At 55.3% G+C, this 14,467-nt stretch overlaps 8 protein-coding genes across 8 annotated transcripts; 5 read left to right on the top strand and 3 right to left on the bottom strand.

The window, feature by feature from the left end:
* Positions 1 to 584: 584 nt before the first annotated feature.
* BU26DRAFT_426540 (FMN-linked oxidoreductase) lies at positions 585 to 1,935 on the top strand (the record flags this gene model as incomplete). Its single annotated transcript, XM_033823679.1, has 3 exons — positions 585 to 836; positions 913 to 1,551; positions 1,606 to 1,935. The coding sequence occupies 3 exons, from the start codon at positions 585 to 587 to the stop codon at positions 1,933 to 1,935; spliced, it is 1,221 nt and encodes a 406-aa protein (XP_033684596.1).
* Positions 1,936 to 2,164: 229 nt separating this feature from the next.
* BU26DRAFT_457721 (DUF1295-domain-containing protein) lies at positions 2,165 to 3,739 on the top strand. The gene is made up of 2 exons (XM_033824949.1): positions 2,165 to 3,184; positions 3,240 to 3,739. The coding sequence occupies exons 1-2, from the start codon at positions 2,391 to 2,393 to the stop codon at positions 3,562 to 3,564; spliced, it is 1,119 nt and encodes a 372-aa protein (XP_033684595.1). The 5' UTR covers positions 2,165 to 2,390; the 3' UTR covers positions 3,565 to 3,739.
* BU26DRAFT_565225 (uncharacterized protein) lies at positions 3,680 to 4,446 on the bottom strand (the record flags this gene model as incomplete). The annotated part of the gene is made up of 3 exons (XM_033833379.1): positions 3,680 to 3,793; positions 3,845 to 4,157; positions 4,217 to 4,446. The coding sequence occupies 3 exons, from the start codon at positions 4,444 to 4,446 to the stop codon at positions 3,680 to 3,682; spliced, it is 657 nt and encodes a 218-aa protein (XP_033684594.1).
* A 1,159-nt stretch (positions 4,447 to 5,605) lies between these two features.
* Positions 5,606 to 6,888, bottom strand: BU26DRAFT_426587 (kinase-like protein; the record flags this gene model as incomplete). Its single annotated transcript, XM_033823684.1, has 2 exons — positions 5,606 to 6,436; positions 6,484 to 6,888. The coding sequence occupies 2 exons, from the start codon at positions 6,886 to 6,888 to the stop codon at positions 5,606 to 5,608; spliced, it is 1,236 nt and encodes a 411-aa protein (XP_033684593.1).
* Positions 6,889 to 7,587: 699 nt separating this feature from the next.
* On the top strand, positions 7,588 to 9,460 carry BU26DRAFT_320319 (uncharacterized protein). Its single transcript, XM_033822045.1, has one exon. It carries the CDS (start codon positions 7,688 to 7,690, stop codon positions 9,452 to 9,454), a length of 1,767 nt encoding a protein of 588 aa, XP_033684592.1. The 5' UTR covers positions 7,588 to 7,687; the 3' UTR covers positions 9,455 to 9,460.
* A 605-nt stretch (positions 9,461 to 10,065) lies between these two features.
* BU26DRAFT_320341 (uncharacterized protein) lies at positions 10,066 to 11,089 on the top strand. The gene is made up of 2 exons (XM_033822046.1): positions 10,066 to 10,223; positions 10,280 to 11,089. The coding sequence occupies exon 2, from the start codon at positions 10,377 to 10,379 to the stop codon at positions 10,962 to 10,964; it is 588 nt and encodes a 195-aa protein (XP_033684591.1). The 5' UTR covers positions 10,066 to 10,223; positions 10,280 to 10,376; the 3' UTR covers positions 10,965 to 11,089.
* Positions 11,090 to 11,213: 124 nt separating this feature from the next.
* BU26DRAFT_565221 (uncharacterized protein) lies at positions 11,214 to 12,116 on the top strand (the record flags this gene model as incomplete). The annotated part of the gene is made up of 2 exons (XM_033833378.1): positions 11,214 to 11,299; positions 11,360 to 12,116. 2 exons carry the CDS (start codon positions 11,214 to 11,216, stop codon positions 12,114 to 12,116), a joined length of 843 nt encoding a protein of 280 aa, XP_033684590.1.
* A 372-nt stretch (positions 12,117 to 12,488) lies between these two features.
* BU26DRAFT_485068 (uncharacterized protein) lies at positions 12,489 to 14,385 on the bottom strand. Its single transcript, XM_033825873.1, has 5 exons — positions 14,298 to 14,385; positions 13,903 to 14,227; positions 13,603 to 13,851; positions 13,246 to 13,548; positions 12,489 to 13,190 (listed from the first exon to the last, which is right to left on the bottom strand). Exons 1-5 carry the CDS (start codon positions 14,322 to 14,324, stop codon positions 12,778 to 12,780), a joined length of 1,317 nt encoding a protein of 438 aa, XP_033684589.1. The 5' UTR covers positions 14,325 to 14,385; the 3' UTR covers positions 12,489 to 12,777.
* Positions 14,386 to 14,467: the final 82 nt, after the last annotated feature.

Raw genomic sequence — 14,467 nt, 5'->3', positions numbered from 1 at the left:
CCATACGCCCAACCTGGCGTTTTGCAGAATCTCGAGTCGTGTACTATGGGGGATCGTCTTCGCACCTGCCAGGCTGTCGATTCTGAAACGGCTCCTTTTCGATGTCGCGGTCGTTGGGCGTCCTCATTTCTGTCCATGCGCGCCTATCAAGGATGATCATTGTTTTTGTTTTGGGAGATCGCTGCTAGCGCGCCTCATTTGATAACGGTCCAGCGACTATCCGTGGGGCGGGAGACGACGCAATGGCTCGGCAGTCAGGCACACGGCAGACATCGGGCCGTTCGCTCCAGGTGAGAAGGTGCCAAACAGGAGGTCGGGCCACTCATCATTTCTCAAACCTCACAAAAAGTAACGATGGAAGGAAAAGGTGGAGCAGAATCCTGCGAACCAGACTGTCGGAGTCGCGCGGCACCGCTTTCGGTATCTTCGCCGTACTCGGCACGGTACGACGAGGCATCCGTAGCGGGGCTCGTCTCATGCTACGCTTAGCCGCAGCTCATATAGCCTTGCCGCAACGCCCGAGATAACGGTAGGCTAGATATCGCATCGCAGGCTCGATAACGACCGGAACCACGAGAGGCATCATGACGATAAGTGTTGGGGCAAACTCCAAGCTCTTCAAGCCACTCACGATCGGCAATGGCAAGATCAAGCTGGAGCATCGCGTCATCCTCGCGCCGTTGACGAGGAACAGGGGCACTCCGCTGAGCTCTGAGAGCACGGCGGAGAACCCAAACCGCGTGTGGCTTCCCAATGGCTTGATGGCTGAGTATTACAGCCAGCGGACCACGAAGGGAGGCCTTCTTATCTCCGAGGGAGTGCCTCCATCTCTCGAGGTGAGTCCAGGGCGTTCAGACGCCAGATGTGCGAGGGATTGCCATCGGAAGAGTGAGGCTGACCGTGTATGCGTAGGGCAATGGCATGCCAGGCGTTCCAGGGCTTTTCCTCGAAGAGCAGAAGGCGGGCTGGAAGAAGGTCGCAGACGCGGTCCACGCAAAAGGCGGATTCATCTACATGCAAATCTGGCACTCTGGCAGGGCCAACGTCCCTCAGATGACCGGCACGCCGATCCTCTGCCCGTCTGCCACACCCTGGGATAGTCCGGATGAGAACTTCATGTATCCTCTTCCGCACAGCAATAAGTTTGTCAAGTATCGCGACTTCCCACCCACCGAGCTGTCAGTACCCCACATCAAGAAGACGATCCAGGATTACTGCAGGACGGCCAAGTGGGCAGTTGAAGAGTGCGGCTTCGACGGCATTGAAGTGCACGGCGGGAACGGGTACCTGCCTGAACAGTTTCTTGCTTCCAATGTCAACAAGAGGACGGACGAGTACGGCGGTAGCCCAGAGAAAAGGTGCACATTTGTGCTTGAGCTGATGGATGAGCTGAGCAAGGCAATTGGGGAAGACAACCTAGCGATCCGGCTGAGTCCATTCGGCCTGTTCAATCAGATCCGTTGCGACGAGCGTGTGGAGACCTGGACCACTCTCTCCCACAAGCTGAAGCAAGCCCATCCGAAGCTGTCATACGTGAGCCTCATCGAGCCCGTAAGTCGATACTCTTCCTCTTTCCAGATGAGCAGCTGACCGTAGCTCTTCCAGCGATACGAGCAAATCTTCAGCGAAGCAGAGAAGCAGAGCTACCTGGACGCGTGGGGTCTTTCAACCGTGGATCTTTCCGCCTTCCGGGAGATCTTTGGTGACACTCCCTTCTTCTCCGCGGGCGGGTTTGATGATGCGAACTCCTGGGGAGTTCTGGAGTCGGGCCGCTACGATGGTCTGCTGTATGGGCGGTATTTCATCAGCAATCCAGATCTGCCCAAGCGACTCAAGGAAGGCATTCCGCTGGCGAAGTATGATCGGTCGAGGTTCTATGGGCCGTTTGAGGATAACTCGATCGGGTATACTGACTATCCGGCGGTGGAGCAGTAAAGATCGCAGGGCGGCTTTGCAACAGCATAGATTGCGCATACCGCATCGATAGAGTTTCAGTTATAGAATGTCACCGCTAGTCATTAAGATGCATTGTGTGGATTTATGTAGTTCGAAAGAGTCCCCGCCACGTGAATGCATTCTTGAACGCTTGACCACCCCGCTGACGTCACCACCAACCACCGCTCACATCGTCTCGGCTCCTTCAAGCACGCGACGCGACGTCTCGACGCGGCTGATTAATTGACGACCAATGAGTGGCCTGATCACGAGCTGATCGTTCGAAGCTCGCTGCGCGCTCTGCCAAGTGCACAAAGCAAATCCGGGGTTGGTGGGGCCAGCGCTCCGATCCACCTTACATCATGCACGCTGTGCGGGGAAGCTCTCAAGCTTAAAAGCACAGGTACCACGCGCTCACCAAAACCTGTCATTCCGTTTACTCTCTTTTCATCAAAATGGCTTCCGGATGGTTCGGAAAGTCAAACGACACGCCCTCGCGGCCGCCTGACATCCAGATTAAGATTGCGGACCGAGAGCCTAATAACTTTTACCTCCCCAGCTCCAACAGGACGCCGCCGGCTCCTCCAGTAGGCACCGTCGATGCTACCCACTCGAAGAACCACGTCCAAAGTGCTTCGTTGTTCGATGTGGGCATCCTGAAGGATACGCTGGCTCCGTCGCTTGGCCTGCACTCCGGCCTCGCAGTCATCGCATGGGGCGCTGCTCGTTATACGGGGCGCGTCGAAGCCAAGGACTGGCTGTGGCCCAGCGGCCAGGTCGTCAATGCCTGGTGGTCTGCCGTGGGACGCCGAGTGTACCAAGGAATGACCCTTTCGGGAGCTCTCAGCCGTCTCTCCTGGCATGAGCGACTCATTCTGTCTGGTGTTACTCTCTGGGGCGGGCGGCTCTTCTACCGTGTGGCCCGCCGTTCTATTCAGCGTGGAAAGGATGACCCGCGATACGAAGAGGTCAAGAAAGAAGAGGGTTTCTGGAACAAGTCGCTCTTTACGACGTTCATCCCCGAGGCTTTCTTCCAGATGCTCATCAGTCTCCCGTTTACTGCACCTTTCCGACATGAGGGAGCGGTGCTCACTGGTTATCATCCTTGGGTGCAGATGGCCGCTGTGGGCTTGTTCTCGACTGGTCTTGCGCTTGAGTCTTTGGCCGATTACCAGCTGGATCAGTACAAGGCTCAGGGAGGATCCGGAATCCTGAAGGAGGGAGTTTGGAGCATCGTTCGCCACCCCAAGTACGTCCACACCCAACGAGCCTAAATTCACAATCTTGCTAACGTGGTCTTTCAGCTATCTCGGCGACGCCTTCGTCCACCTCTCCTTCATCGTCCTCCTCTACGGCTCCGACATGCTCGCCCCGGTTGAGCTCCTCGGCCCTCTCGCCAACTACCTTTTCCTGCGCTATTTCGGCGGCGATAATCAGAAGGAGAGCTACCAGACAAGGCGCTACTCTGCGTCACAGCCGGAGAAGTTTTCCGAGCTGGAGAAGTTCCGGGATGAGAAAAATGCGTTCTGGCCCGCGACTAAGGAGTTTGCAAACAAGTGGCTTTGGACCGTGGTCGGAATTGGAGGTGTTGGTGTCGCGATTGAGGAGACACTGAGGACGTTCCATTAGGATGACATGATGTGTATATTCACGGTAGCTAAATCATTCGGCATCAGGCTTCTCCGTTACGATTATAAGCTCATGGAAACTTAAATCTAATATTTTCCGTCGTAAAACACGATCCTCATTTGTATATACCTCCTTCCGCATGTTTTCCTAAAGATATCTCCACCAAGAACCCAGTCGGGCACCTATTCCAATCCTGAAAATACGTCAAGCTCGTATCACTCGAACAAAGCTATCCCCTCATTAGCAAACACTCCTGTCTCATCCTGCTCTCAAAACTCACCCTCCCGCCAACCTCCAAATAACTCATACTCCCATTGACCAAGCAGCTCCCCGGATACGGCTGGTTCAGCACATACCGATTCCCCGGCACTATCGTCTGATTCGGCGGATTGTACCTCAGGTCTCCTGGCAGCGGCTGCGTCTTCCACGTCGTCATTGCTGTCGCGCCGTAGCCTACGTAGCCCGAGAAGGAGAAGGAGCCGCTGCCGCTATAGCTGTAGGGCGGGTTGGCGGAGGAGAGAGCGTGCAGGAGGAATTCGAGGGTGCATGTGCGGCCTGTGGCTGTGCCGGGGATGTAGAGGTTGAAGATGGTGCTGTGGAGGGGGTTAGTGCGGGTAGGTGGGGGAGAAGCGCGGAGGGATGGGGTGGCTACCAGATGTCGTTTGGTGTTATGATAGGGTTGGAGACGAAGCCGAATTGGCGGTCGGGCTGCGAGGCGCTGATGGGGACTATGAGTTGTGGGACGAGGAACTCGCGGCTTTGGAATTGGGGGCAGTCGTCTCGTGGGGAGAGAGCGCCTGCATGCCGCAAAGCGAGGGGCTGGAGCGGCGATGTAGCGACGGATGAGAGGAGGGTGTAGACGAGGGCCAGCGTAGTTTTCATTATGGCGCGATGGGATGAATTGGACGGCAGGTAGAAAAGATGGGAACTGTTTTGGGAGCGAGCCGCGTACACACCTTTAAACACGCACCCTTCATTGGTAGGAAGCGGCCTTGAACCAGCCCTAAAGTCAAGCTCCAGGAATCATTGCATCTCATTTACCTCTCGACGGCATTTCGAGCGCGTCATGGATGCTCGATGATGTTGAGCCATCTCCCGCAGCCCAAGCCACATCCAGCAAGGCGCCTCCCCAAGCCATTCTAGGTCCGTCCGATGCAAAGCTTACATTAAACAGTTGGCCCTGCAGTAGTAAAGTATTAGACTTGTTGGTCGATGATGACATGTACCTTTATGCCCCGCGCGCAGTCGCGGTGTTGGGCGAATCGGCGAATAGGAGAAAGAGGCTAGTTGGTGGTGTATAGGTGGTAGCGACGGATTGATATGAATGGGTGGGAAAGGTACCGTAGTCGCTAGATTGGATTAAGAGCTCTCTTAGATTTACCTTTGAAGGCGGCTTTTGCTCGACTGACTGGTCTTGCTTTGCGTGCTCGGAGGAGGGACAGGCCGGTTAGCTTAACGAATCCTCCCTTGAGACACGAGAAAGCTTCGGAAGCGAAGGATATCATATGTGCCGGCACATTAGTCCTGGGGTTCTAGAAGAGAAATGGGGAGAAGGCGTAAGATTGCAGGTAGCCCCTTCGCTGTATCGCCCAATGCTCGGATCCGATTTTCCGCCGATGGCCGCTCAACTCCCAGTATCCCAATTCCCGTGAGAACTCCCCTTTCATGAAGTACGGGCGCCAGTCCGGGTCTGCACCTTCCAACAGTGGTTCGGGAGACACTCCTTGACAAGCTCACTCGGCTCTTCCCTATCATCGTCATCCGCCTCTCTGTCTCCAAATTATACTATCCGTTGCAGATACGGGCCTAGCTGACAACGGTCCTCGAGGCCAAGAATCTTCTCCAAACAAAACACCCCACTTCTCCTGAAACGTCTGTGATTGGACCTTGGACGTTGCTACGACAGAGTTCAAGTGGTAGCAATGGTTAGAAATTTCTTGCTAGTCCGGCTGACTTTGCGGGCATCGATCTGGGTAACCCTGTATTTGGCGTCATGGAAACTCCAATCCTTATTTAACGCACATCTTCCACATCGATTCAGCTAAGCAAACTGTGGGAATGCACCGGGAACACTCCTCTCATCTTTCCTGACTCGATCTTTGGCAGGGCCAGAGTGCGCTTTATCCCTGTGATTCATCGATGGCTTAGGGGAGGCCAGGCGGCCACGCTTGCGGATGGCGTCTACTCTCACCGGTGCTTTCGGTTTGGTATCTGATGGACTTGGCCTTGGCAAACGACTCAGTCCATCACCTGGAACGGGTATTGATCCAACTCGTGCTCGTGGCGTTGTCAGTCCACCGCCTTGAAAGTATTGGACAAGCATCTGTGCCGCGGAGGCTCGTAGTGCGGGATCTTCACGCGCCATAGGATTGAGAGCGGGAAGGTTGGTGGCAGCCGTTCTGACCTGGTTGAGTACGTCTTCATATCCCTTCAACCTCTTCTCGTCAAAGTCTGCTGGCTGCCTGATGCTAGCAATGGTGACAAAGAGAGACCACACGTCCAATTTCGTTGTTTGAGGTTGGTGATAGTAGATTTCGGGGGCTACAAACATTGGAGTCCCACAGTATGTGCGCGCTAAATCCTGTTGGTTCGCCAGGCCAAAATCTGCTAGTTGGAAGATCCATTTCATATCGCCTATCGGTGTGTAGAGGATATTATCGGGCTTAACGTCTCGATGGCATAGCCCTCGAAATGCGAGATAATCGAGTGCCTCTAGCATCTGTTGCAACAGCTGTGAGAGTGTGTCGTCGTGAAGGCGCGTGTTGGGATATTGTTCCAACATGTTGTTTACATTTCCGGGTTTGAGGCTCGTGTATATGTAGACAGTCTTTGTGCCCCAACCGTTTGAGCCCAGGTACTCAACGATGTTCTTCTAGATAGACCTTTAGGTTGAGCGGTATTGTGGTGTGAGAAACTTACGTGGGAAAGGGTAGAAAGAGTTTTCACCTCGCGCCATATGGAGCTCTCGAGGTCAGACGGTGCCGATTTATCGGGCAGAGCGATGCTCTTGACAGCAACGTTGTAGCCGGAGTCAAGATCGATGGCTTTCCTGACCTCACCATATGAGCCCTGCCCTAAACGCACCCCTCTAGTAGTTCTCTGGACTCCCCCGTCTGCAGGTGTGGGAAGTCGGGTTTTGTACCAAGAGGACAACTCTGTGGCTTCCTCTTCAACCGTGCGAGCCCAACGGGGGTTTTGAGCTCTCTCCTCCGCCACCCGGCGTCCCCTCTCAACCTTTTGCAGCACGGTCTTCTTGTCCACCCACCACAGTTCGAAGCAGTATAGGTCGCCTCGTGCGCCGCCAGCACTGATCTCATATAACATTCCAGGTTGGAGGACGTGTTGACGAATACCCGTTCTTAAACCGAATGGCGTTATGATGGTGTTGTAAAGTCGGGACCGGTCGTGGAACATGATTGCTTTCGACTCCGGGTGGGTTTCGAAAGAGAACTGGACTGCTGAGATGGAGGATGCCGGCAGGACGAGGTCTGCATTTCGCCCGACTTCTACAATGACCTCAGGGCCGGGTCTCGCGGAGACGTGATATCCAATTTCCAGGGCCAATTCAGGGTCGCCGCCTTTCTCCTCCGGCGGCTTGCTTAGCGACACGTATTGCTGGTTGTCTGCATGTGCCAGTACAGCCTTGGCTTCGGAGTTTTGTGGGACTAGATGGAAGATGGTTTGGGGATGAGGGTCTTTGTAAGCCATATTGGCAGGAGAAGGCAGATTCAATACTCCCGCAGAGAAAGAATTTGAAATGACGGCCTACTTACATGTTTGAAAGAATGCCACGAAGGAGGAGGGAGCTCGCGAAGTTATTCCCGCTTCCTGCTGCAATCCGCCATCCAAATCGATTGGGCAAGACGCTCCGATGTCGACGACTGCTGCCTTGGGGTTGGGGGCCAAAATAACAGGAGTTACCGGTAGTTGTACGCCAAGCGGCTATTAATTGGCGGCTCTCGTCCCACGTGACCCGCTGCCAAGCAACCCTTTCCCCGCCAGTTAGCGGCCAGTTCGTGGCCACGTCAATTCCGTCTGAAAAACACTGTTAACACTCTCCTTCTCCGACCGCCACCTGCTTGGTTAATCTCTACACCTGCCACACTATCTCGCAGTCATCACCATGCTGCACTCTTTCTATGGCATGAATGCTGCGCGGCTAAACAGTGTCACCGCGACCCTGCAACGGATGCAGGACGACCCCGAAGCTGTCCAACGCAGCATAAGACGTTTCGACGACGACCCTCCACCTCCCTACTCCCCCGCCAGCAGCACTAGGCTGCCGACTCCAGCCCTAACTGTACGTTCGCAACTCACGGCGCACGAGACGGACGAACTCATTCGCCGACCCCTGAACAACGACGAACGCGATTATTACCGGCGCACCTTTCATGCCTACGCCCCAGAACATCAGTTTTTTGTCGAATCCGGGAAAGAGCGCGAACATATACTAGCCGAGTCGCTCAGACGAGACTCAGAGGGCCGTTACGTATACCGCGGGCCCGATATCAGCAAACGTCCTGGGGACCAGCGGTTGGACATCATGGTCCGAAATGGCATCAGAAAACGTTGGGAGTCTCTTGGTGTTTGGAATCCAGAATGGGGTATACCAGGCCGTGTGAAGAGAGGAGACAACGACAATTCCAACAGGTGGAACTGGAAGTGGTCCAGCCCTCGTCGAGCTCGAAACTTCTATAAACAGCCGTTCGAGGTGCAGGTGGCGAGTTGGCCGCCTCAAGAGGAGGAATATCCGGATGAACGTGCAATCCGACAGCACCTTGAGAGGAAAGGTGAATGGTCCGAACTACAGACGCCGCCCCATCCAGACACCACCGCGGCGACCCATGGCAATATCGATCCTGACGATTCTCGCATCACAACTCGACCATGGTACCAGTGGAAACTCGAAGTCCGGGAAGCAGCCATCAGGTCAGCCAGAGTTCAGCGGGCTTCTGGTTTTCATGGTTTGCCAGACTGCGAGAAGGCTGCGGTGAACATCACAGAGCGGTGGAAGGCCAACGGGGACTGGAAGGACAGTTGGGGCGATTCTCCGGGGTGGAAGTGGAAGCACGAGTCCCCTTCTCCAGAACCCGAGGACCCTAATGAGATGGACTTTAGTCCGTCTGAGATTGACGCTCTCGAATCGATTCCACCTCCAACGCCTCCTTCGCCTTTTAACCCTACGGGTGAACACCCCGATCCAGTAGTCGCAAGGGCAGCACGTCTTATCTTTGGGCATCTGAAGCCTGGTGAACCTCTCTGGCCTACGTCGGCACAGTCAGGCGAGGAGCCACAAACAAATGATCAGAACAAGGCTAATAGTACAGAAGGCCTGGACGACAGTTCGGACGTGCCGGATGGGTCTCCATCGCCTTCGCAAAACCATCTCTCGACCGCGCTTAGAACGAGATCGCTTCGGAAACGCAAAAGAGACGACGAGAGCGGCATGCACGCTCGTGAATCTTCGCCACCTCAAATAATGCACGCGGGTTCTCGACAGCAGAAGCGGTCTCGTACCGGACGCTCTGCCAGCCAGCCTCTTCAGCAACCGGCTCAAACCGTGGAATCTAGCGGTACGGTTACGCATGGCCAGCCGCAGGTCAAGAAAGGGCGCACGCACGCGACGAGGGTGCAGCCGCTGCCTGAGCCGCGGAGAAGTGCACGAATAGCTCAGCTTCAAAAGGCGAGAGCAAGGTCAGTTCAGAGTGCCAAGGCGGGGTTAACGCGCAAGCGCAGAGAAACTGGCGCTCCTCGAGCGGCCCTAAGGACCAAGAGATCAAATTCGAAGCGCCCCAAAACCCTGAGCCTAACAGACAATCGGCATCAAAGGCCAGTGCCAAAAGGTGCGGAAACACGGACAGGAGGAGGTCGTCGGTTAAGGCCGTCTTGACGGCAAGTAACTTACCGCGCATATTGGGTGCTATAGAGGAGCTCGGCGCTGAGGATAAGGGCGACAGGACTATGTTGCAACTTGCAAGACTGAGATATGTCTGTGGGTTGCCTGTTGCCACGTTGGTTTGATAATACTAAAGACGCTGTTGGTTGGAAAGGCTTCATTTGCGCCAAGAGAAGTGGCGAGTTTCTCGATTCTAATATATTCCTAACGCCCCATCGCCTCGCGCGTCGAGGGGTCTCCAAGCGTGCAAGAAGCTTGGTACAGATAATCAGCCGACGCAGCCGCATGAGAGGATGCGGACTTAGACGCGTACATTGAAAAGGTGGCCGAACAAACTTGCGACCGACGAGGATGTCAACAGCGCGAGGAGATCCGAACTCTGAACATTTTTGGGTATGTTCAAAGCAGGACCGCGAATTGCCCTTGTGTATCAGTGTCCTGAATTTACCTACAAGAACAACTTCAGCCTGTTTTATCGGAGAGACGCCCAGTCGAATTGCGTTCAAGACTGTCGAAGTGTACATAAAATTCGTCTGCTGCATCTGAACCACGATGTCGAGCGTGTGGTCAGGTTCCTCAGTTCTAGTAGTCACTGCAAGCCAAGGACATTTATCCCATTGAGATTCCGCTACCTGTAAATCTGTCCCGTTTGCGACGCTTGCCACCAAATAAGGCCCTGAGAAGAGAGTCGGAATGTCGAGGGCAAGAGCGACAGCGACTTCTAGTAACAACGATGTCACAGTAATATTAGAGGCACTCCGGGGTAAGGCATTGCTCTCGAGATTTGGAAAAGCACCGACTAATTATGTGGATAATCAGCCTGCTCCTCTTCACCCAATCGTTCCATTATCGGATCCCAACAGAGCTCAGGAAGATGACCTACGAATAGATCGTCGACGCCGACATCCTACAAACTATGACAACGCGAGCTTTCCAGAACACAAGTCATTACGGCCTAGGAATCCCAGATGGCCATGGTACTCCAAAAACTATCGACCTTGAGTCCATCGACAAAACAGTCGTCCGCGAAATTATCACACAGATATACACCACCAACGCATCTTCCTGGGTGCAGTCGCCAGAACACATTCCCGCCTTCCTATCAGCCGATTTCTTCGGGCTAGGAGTACGGCCCTCAAACGTCTCACTCTCGGCCCTAACAGTCCGCATAGTCCTAGAGACAGCCGACCCGGCGGCCTTCGGCGGACAGTTCGAACGGCTCCTCAGCACGGAGCAGGTGTGGACTGGGAATTTCAAGCTTGACATTTGGCTCTGGATGGACAGTTTCGGACTGGGATTTATCTATAATATGATGGCCGATGCACTGCGGGCGTTGAGGTCTATGGTCAAGCAGACAGAGAATCGCGGTGGGGTTGTGTGGGTTCGATGTAATGGGCGGTACTTTGCGGAGGAATGGAAGGAGGTGTATAAGGACTTCGTCTCTGACAAGGAGGAGGTGCTGAAGCGGAAGATGAAGGAGCATATCCTTTCAGGGTGTGGTTAGGGTTGGAGGGTATCCGGCCGAGTTTGACTTAGCCAACTCAGGTGCCTCAGAGTGGAGCGCTGCCCATTGCAATCTGCCTTCACCGGCGCAAAGGGACGTCAGACTTTGAAGTGAAAGACAACCTTTCACTCACCGCTTGAGTAGCCATACATAACCTCTCGCCTTGGCCTCAACCTGCGAACTTCCTTCTCTCTTCCACCCCAATCAGGGGAACACCGCTAACAGTCCCAGCATCTCAGGAAAGCAACCATGAAGCGCTTCTTATCCAAGCACTTCGGCTCTAAGCGCACCCCCTCCAAGCCCGTCAATACCTACGAGCGCATCTCCGAGTACGAGTAAGTACTCTCCCCCACCAACCATCCAGCGCCTCCGTCTTCTCTAACAAATCATTGCAGCCTCCTCGCCTTCACCACCGCGATGTACAAGACGTTCCCGCGAGAAGTCCGCGACGCCATCTACGCCTACCTCTTCGACGCCGTCACTACGCGCGCCGTCAGCCTCTGCGCCCAGCCGAGCGTAGACCAATACCCGATCCACACGGCAACCCTCCACCCCTCCTCGTGGCCGCGCTTCATCAAGCCGGGAACCACGCACCGCGCTGTGGTGCTGGAGATCATCCAAGCCTTCTACGATGCATACCGCGCGTTCGAGGTCACCCACCCCGTGGAGATCCGCAACCTGCTCAATCAAGACTTCTTCAGGATGGGCGTCATTCCCGCAAACGGCATGCTGTCTGCGTTCAAGGTCAGCGGCTGCATCGAGCCCGGCTATTGCGATTCTGTCGTTGCAGAGCGGCTGGAGGAGCACTTCGCGCCGTTGCTTGCGTGCGCTCGGAAGCGCGACTTCGAACTCACGATAGAGCTCCGGTCTCGCGCTCTACCCTGGTACCTTTACCGTGAGAATATTCCCTGGCTCGCTGAGATCCTCGCCACTACCATGCAAGCGCTTAGGCCCGTCGTCAAGGCCGTGCGGGCGGAGTCGCGCGAGGCGAAGGTATTCGTCAAGCTGCTGTTTGGAGGGAGTACGATCGTTGTGCGGCCGGAGCATTTGAGGTACACGAAGGAGGAGTGGACTCGACGCATGAAGGTAGTGCTGGAGTGTCCGGCGATTGTCGAAGAAATGTGGGGGGATCGGGGGCAGGATGATGACTAGTACCCGTGACTCTACGCATTGGACAATATGCTCAGGCAATGGGTCCCCGAGGACAACGAGTGGCTTTAGCCGTACGGTAATCCGTTTATCTCCGGCCATGGTTTCGAGCGGGTGGCCAACAGCCCTACTCTCGATAAAGGCAAGGTGGATTGCAGAGCACGATGCCTTTATATTCAAAGAATTTCTTCCGTAATCGTGGGCACAGTCTAGTTAGCAGCTGCTAGGTCAATTCGACGAGACTGTATCTCACCTTCTACGTTCACCCGTCAACCTCCCGCCAGTCTTATTTCATTGTCCAGCGACAAGCATCTGTGTTGCGTAAGCTCATTAGGCATCGAATCCTCTTTAGCGATGAGCGGCCTCTCCTGTTTACAATGAAAGGCTTCGAACAGTGTCTACCTTACGTAAATCTTTGAATGAGCATGTTCCGACAACGACAGTATGGGATATGTTCCAAAAGAACGACATGGCGGTATGCGAGGTCCGTCCGTCGATATCGTGAGGCAACAAGAAAGTATAACGGAAACTGATTCCAATTCGGATTCTATCTCCCAGCGAGCCCATATGATATCGTCACCACGTTCGCCTAATGCATCAGTCGTTCCGCCTTACCGATCAGCCAGAGAAAGTGCCATTTGCCAGAATCGCCCGGAAACTCAAATCATTTCGCCTCCTTCAGAAGCGCCTCAGCCGCCGCATCCTTCTGCCCCACGCTGCCGCTCCGTCCTGCAGGACTCAGCTCGCCGGGAGCACCCTCCTTGCTCTCGGCTGCCTTCTTCAGCCGCTCAGTATCCTCGGCCTTGATGTCCTTAGCCTTTGCCTCTTCTTCGTCGCTGTCTCCTAGGCTGAACGGGTCGTGCTCGTCGGGCTCGGGGTGCGGCGCTACTGACGTCAAGGGCTGCCACTTCTTGCCGCCTGACTTGCCTTGGGTGTTTGATGTCTGGTTATTGGGGGACGGATTCCGGTAGAGGGCATCGACTTCATCAACGGGGCCGGACTGGGGTGGTGAGACCGGCGTGGGCTTGAAGAGGTCGGGGTTCGCGAGAGGACGATTCGGCCTGTGCTGAGCTGGGGCTGGGCATGCACAGTTAGTATAGATGTTCGCGAGGATTCTTCGGAGTGGACCTACCTTCATCATCCCTCAGTTCTAGAGCCTCGAAATCGTCGCCAAGCATCCTGTTGTCGGAGTCGTAACGGTCGCGATCCGCTGACCGGCGCGTCTCGGCCGACCTCCGAACACCATGCATCTGGTCTGACTGCGACGGGCCGAAGTTCTGGCGCTGTTCTTGGTGCGGCACCGGGTTCCCGTACTTGTCGTACTCGTCCGGCTCGCCGTCGAGCTTCTTCTTGAAGTCGGTGATCCACCTGTTTACCTTTGTCTGCGTCTCACGGAAGCCCTGCTCGATGTTGCGGCGAATCTCCGGGAGGTCATCTACGAGTGTGTGAGTTGGGCACGGGATAGACGCGCGAAGAGGGGTGGTTATACCATCAAAGAAGCTGTGTTCTTTGCCGTCATGGAGCTCATTCGGCTTCAGACCAGTGTCGCGTCGCGGATGGGGCGCTGGAGGATCGCCGCGCAGGCGCGAGCCGTATCCCTGATAGCTGCTCTGGTAGTGCTCCGCAAGTTGGCGCGCATAGATTTCGTCCTGCTCAACCTGGCTGCGGGGCTGCTGTGACGGTCGCGGCGGCTGGGGCGGCGGAGTCTCCTCGGCCTTGAAGTTGGGATCCGACATGCCTGCTCGGTTAGCTGCTTTCTTCAATGAATATGATCCGTGGCTGTCCATACTCAGCAGCGCATTGAACGCTGGCTCCACCTTCCATGAGCTGGCCACGAGTACCGCCTTGACCACCTTCGCGTCGATGCCCGGGAAGGCCTCGATCAACGTGTTCTCCGCCTGCTGCTGCGGGCTCATTGGGCGTGGAGGCTTCGGCGGCGGGATCTCGGTGGCGTCGTCTGAGAAGCGCACACCCGGCTTCGGTGATTTCGAGGATGGTGGCGGAGATGCGACGTGCTCAGCGCCTTCTACGGTTGCGTCGTGCTCGTCGTCGAAATCGAGCTCGCGGGCTGTGGTCGGGGATTCGGCGCCCGACGCCGTACCTATCTTGGTGGGCTAGAGCAGTGGTGGTCAGTTATGCGACGGCTTGAGGCACCGAGGGGCACGCGGTATGCTATCTACTCACCTTCTCGCCCACAGGCTTCTCGGACATGGTGATTGTGAAAGCTGCGTAATAAAAGAGTAAGGAATCTGGCCGCAAACGAAGAGTTGAGTGAGTTTGGCGGGGGAGATGTTGGTCCTCGAGATCAGGAGCGGTGGTGTTGCGCATGAGCTGTGGCTTGGACCCGTTTCATG

This window comes from Trematosphaeria pertusa, assembly GCF_010094035.1.
Source record: "Trematosphaeria pertusa strain CBS 122368 unplaced genomic scaffold BU26scaffold_7, whole genome shotgun sequence".
Lineage (NCBI taxonomy): Eukaryota > Fungi > Ascomycota > Dothideomycetes > Pleosporales > Trematosphaeriaceae > Trematosphaeria > Trematosphaeria pertusa.
The sequence above is the reverse complement of the archived record's forward strand: the minus strand, read 5'-3'. Positions and strand labels throughout refer to the sequence as shown.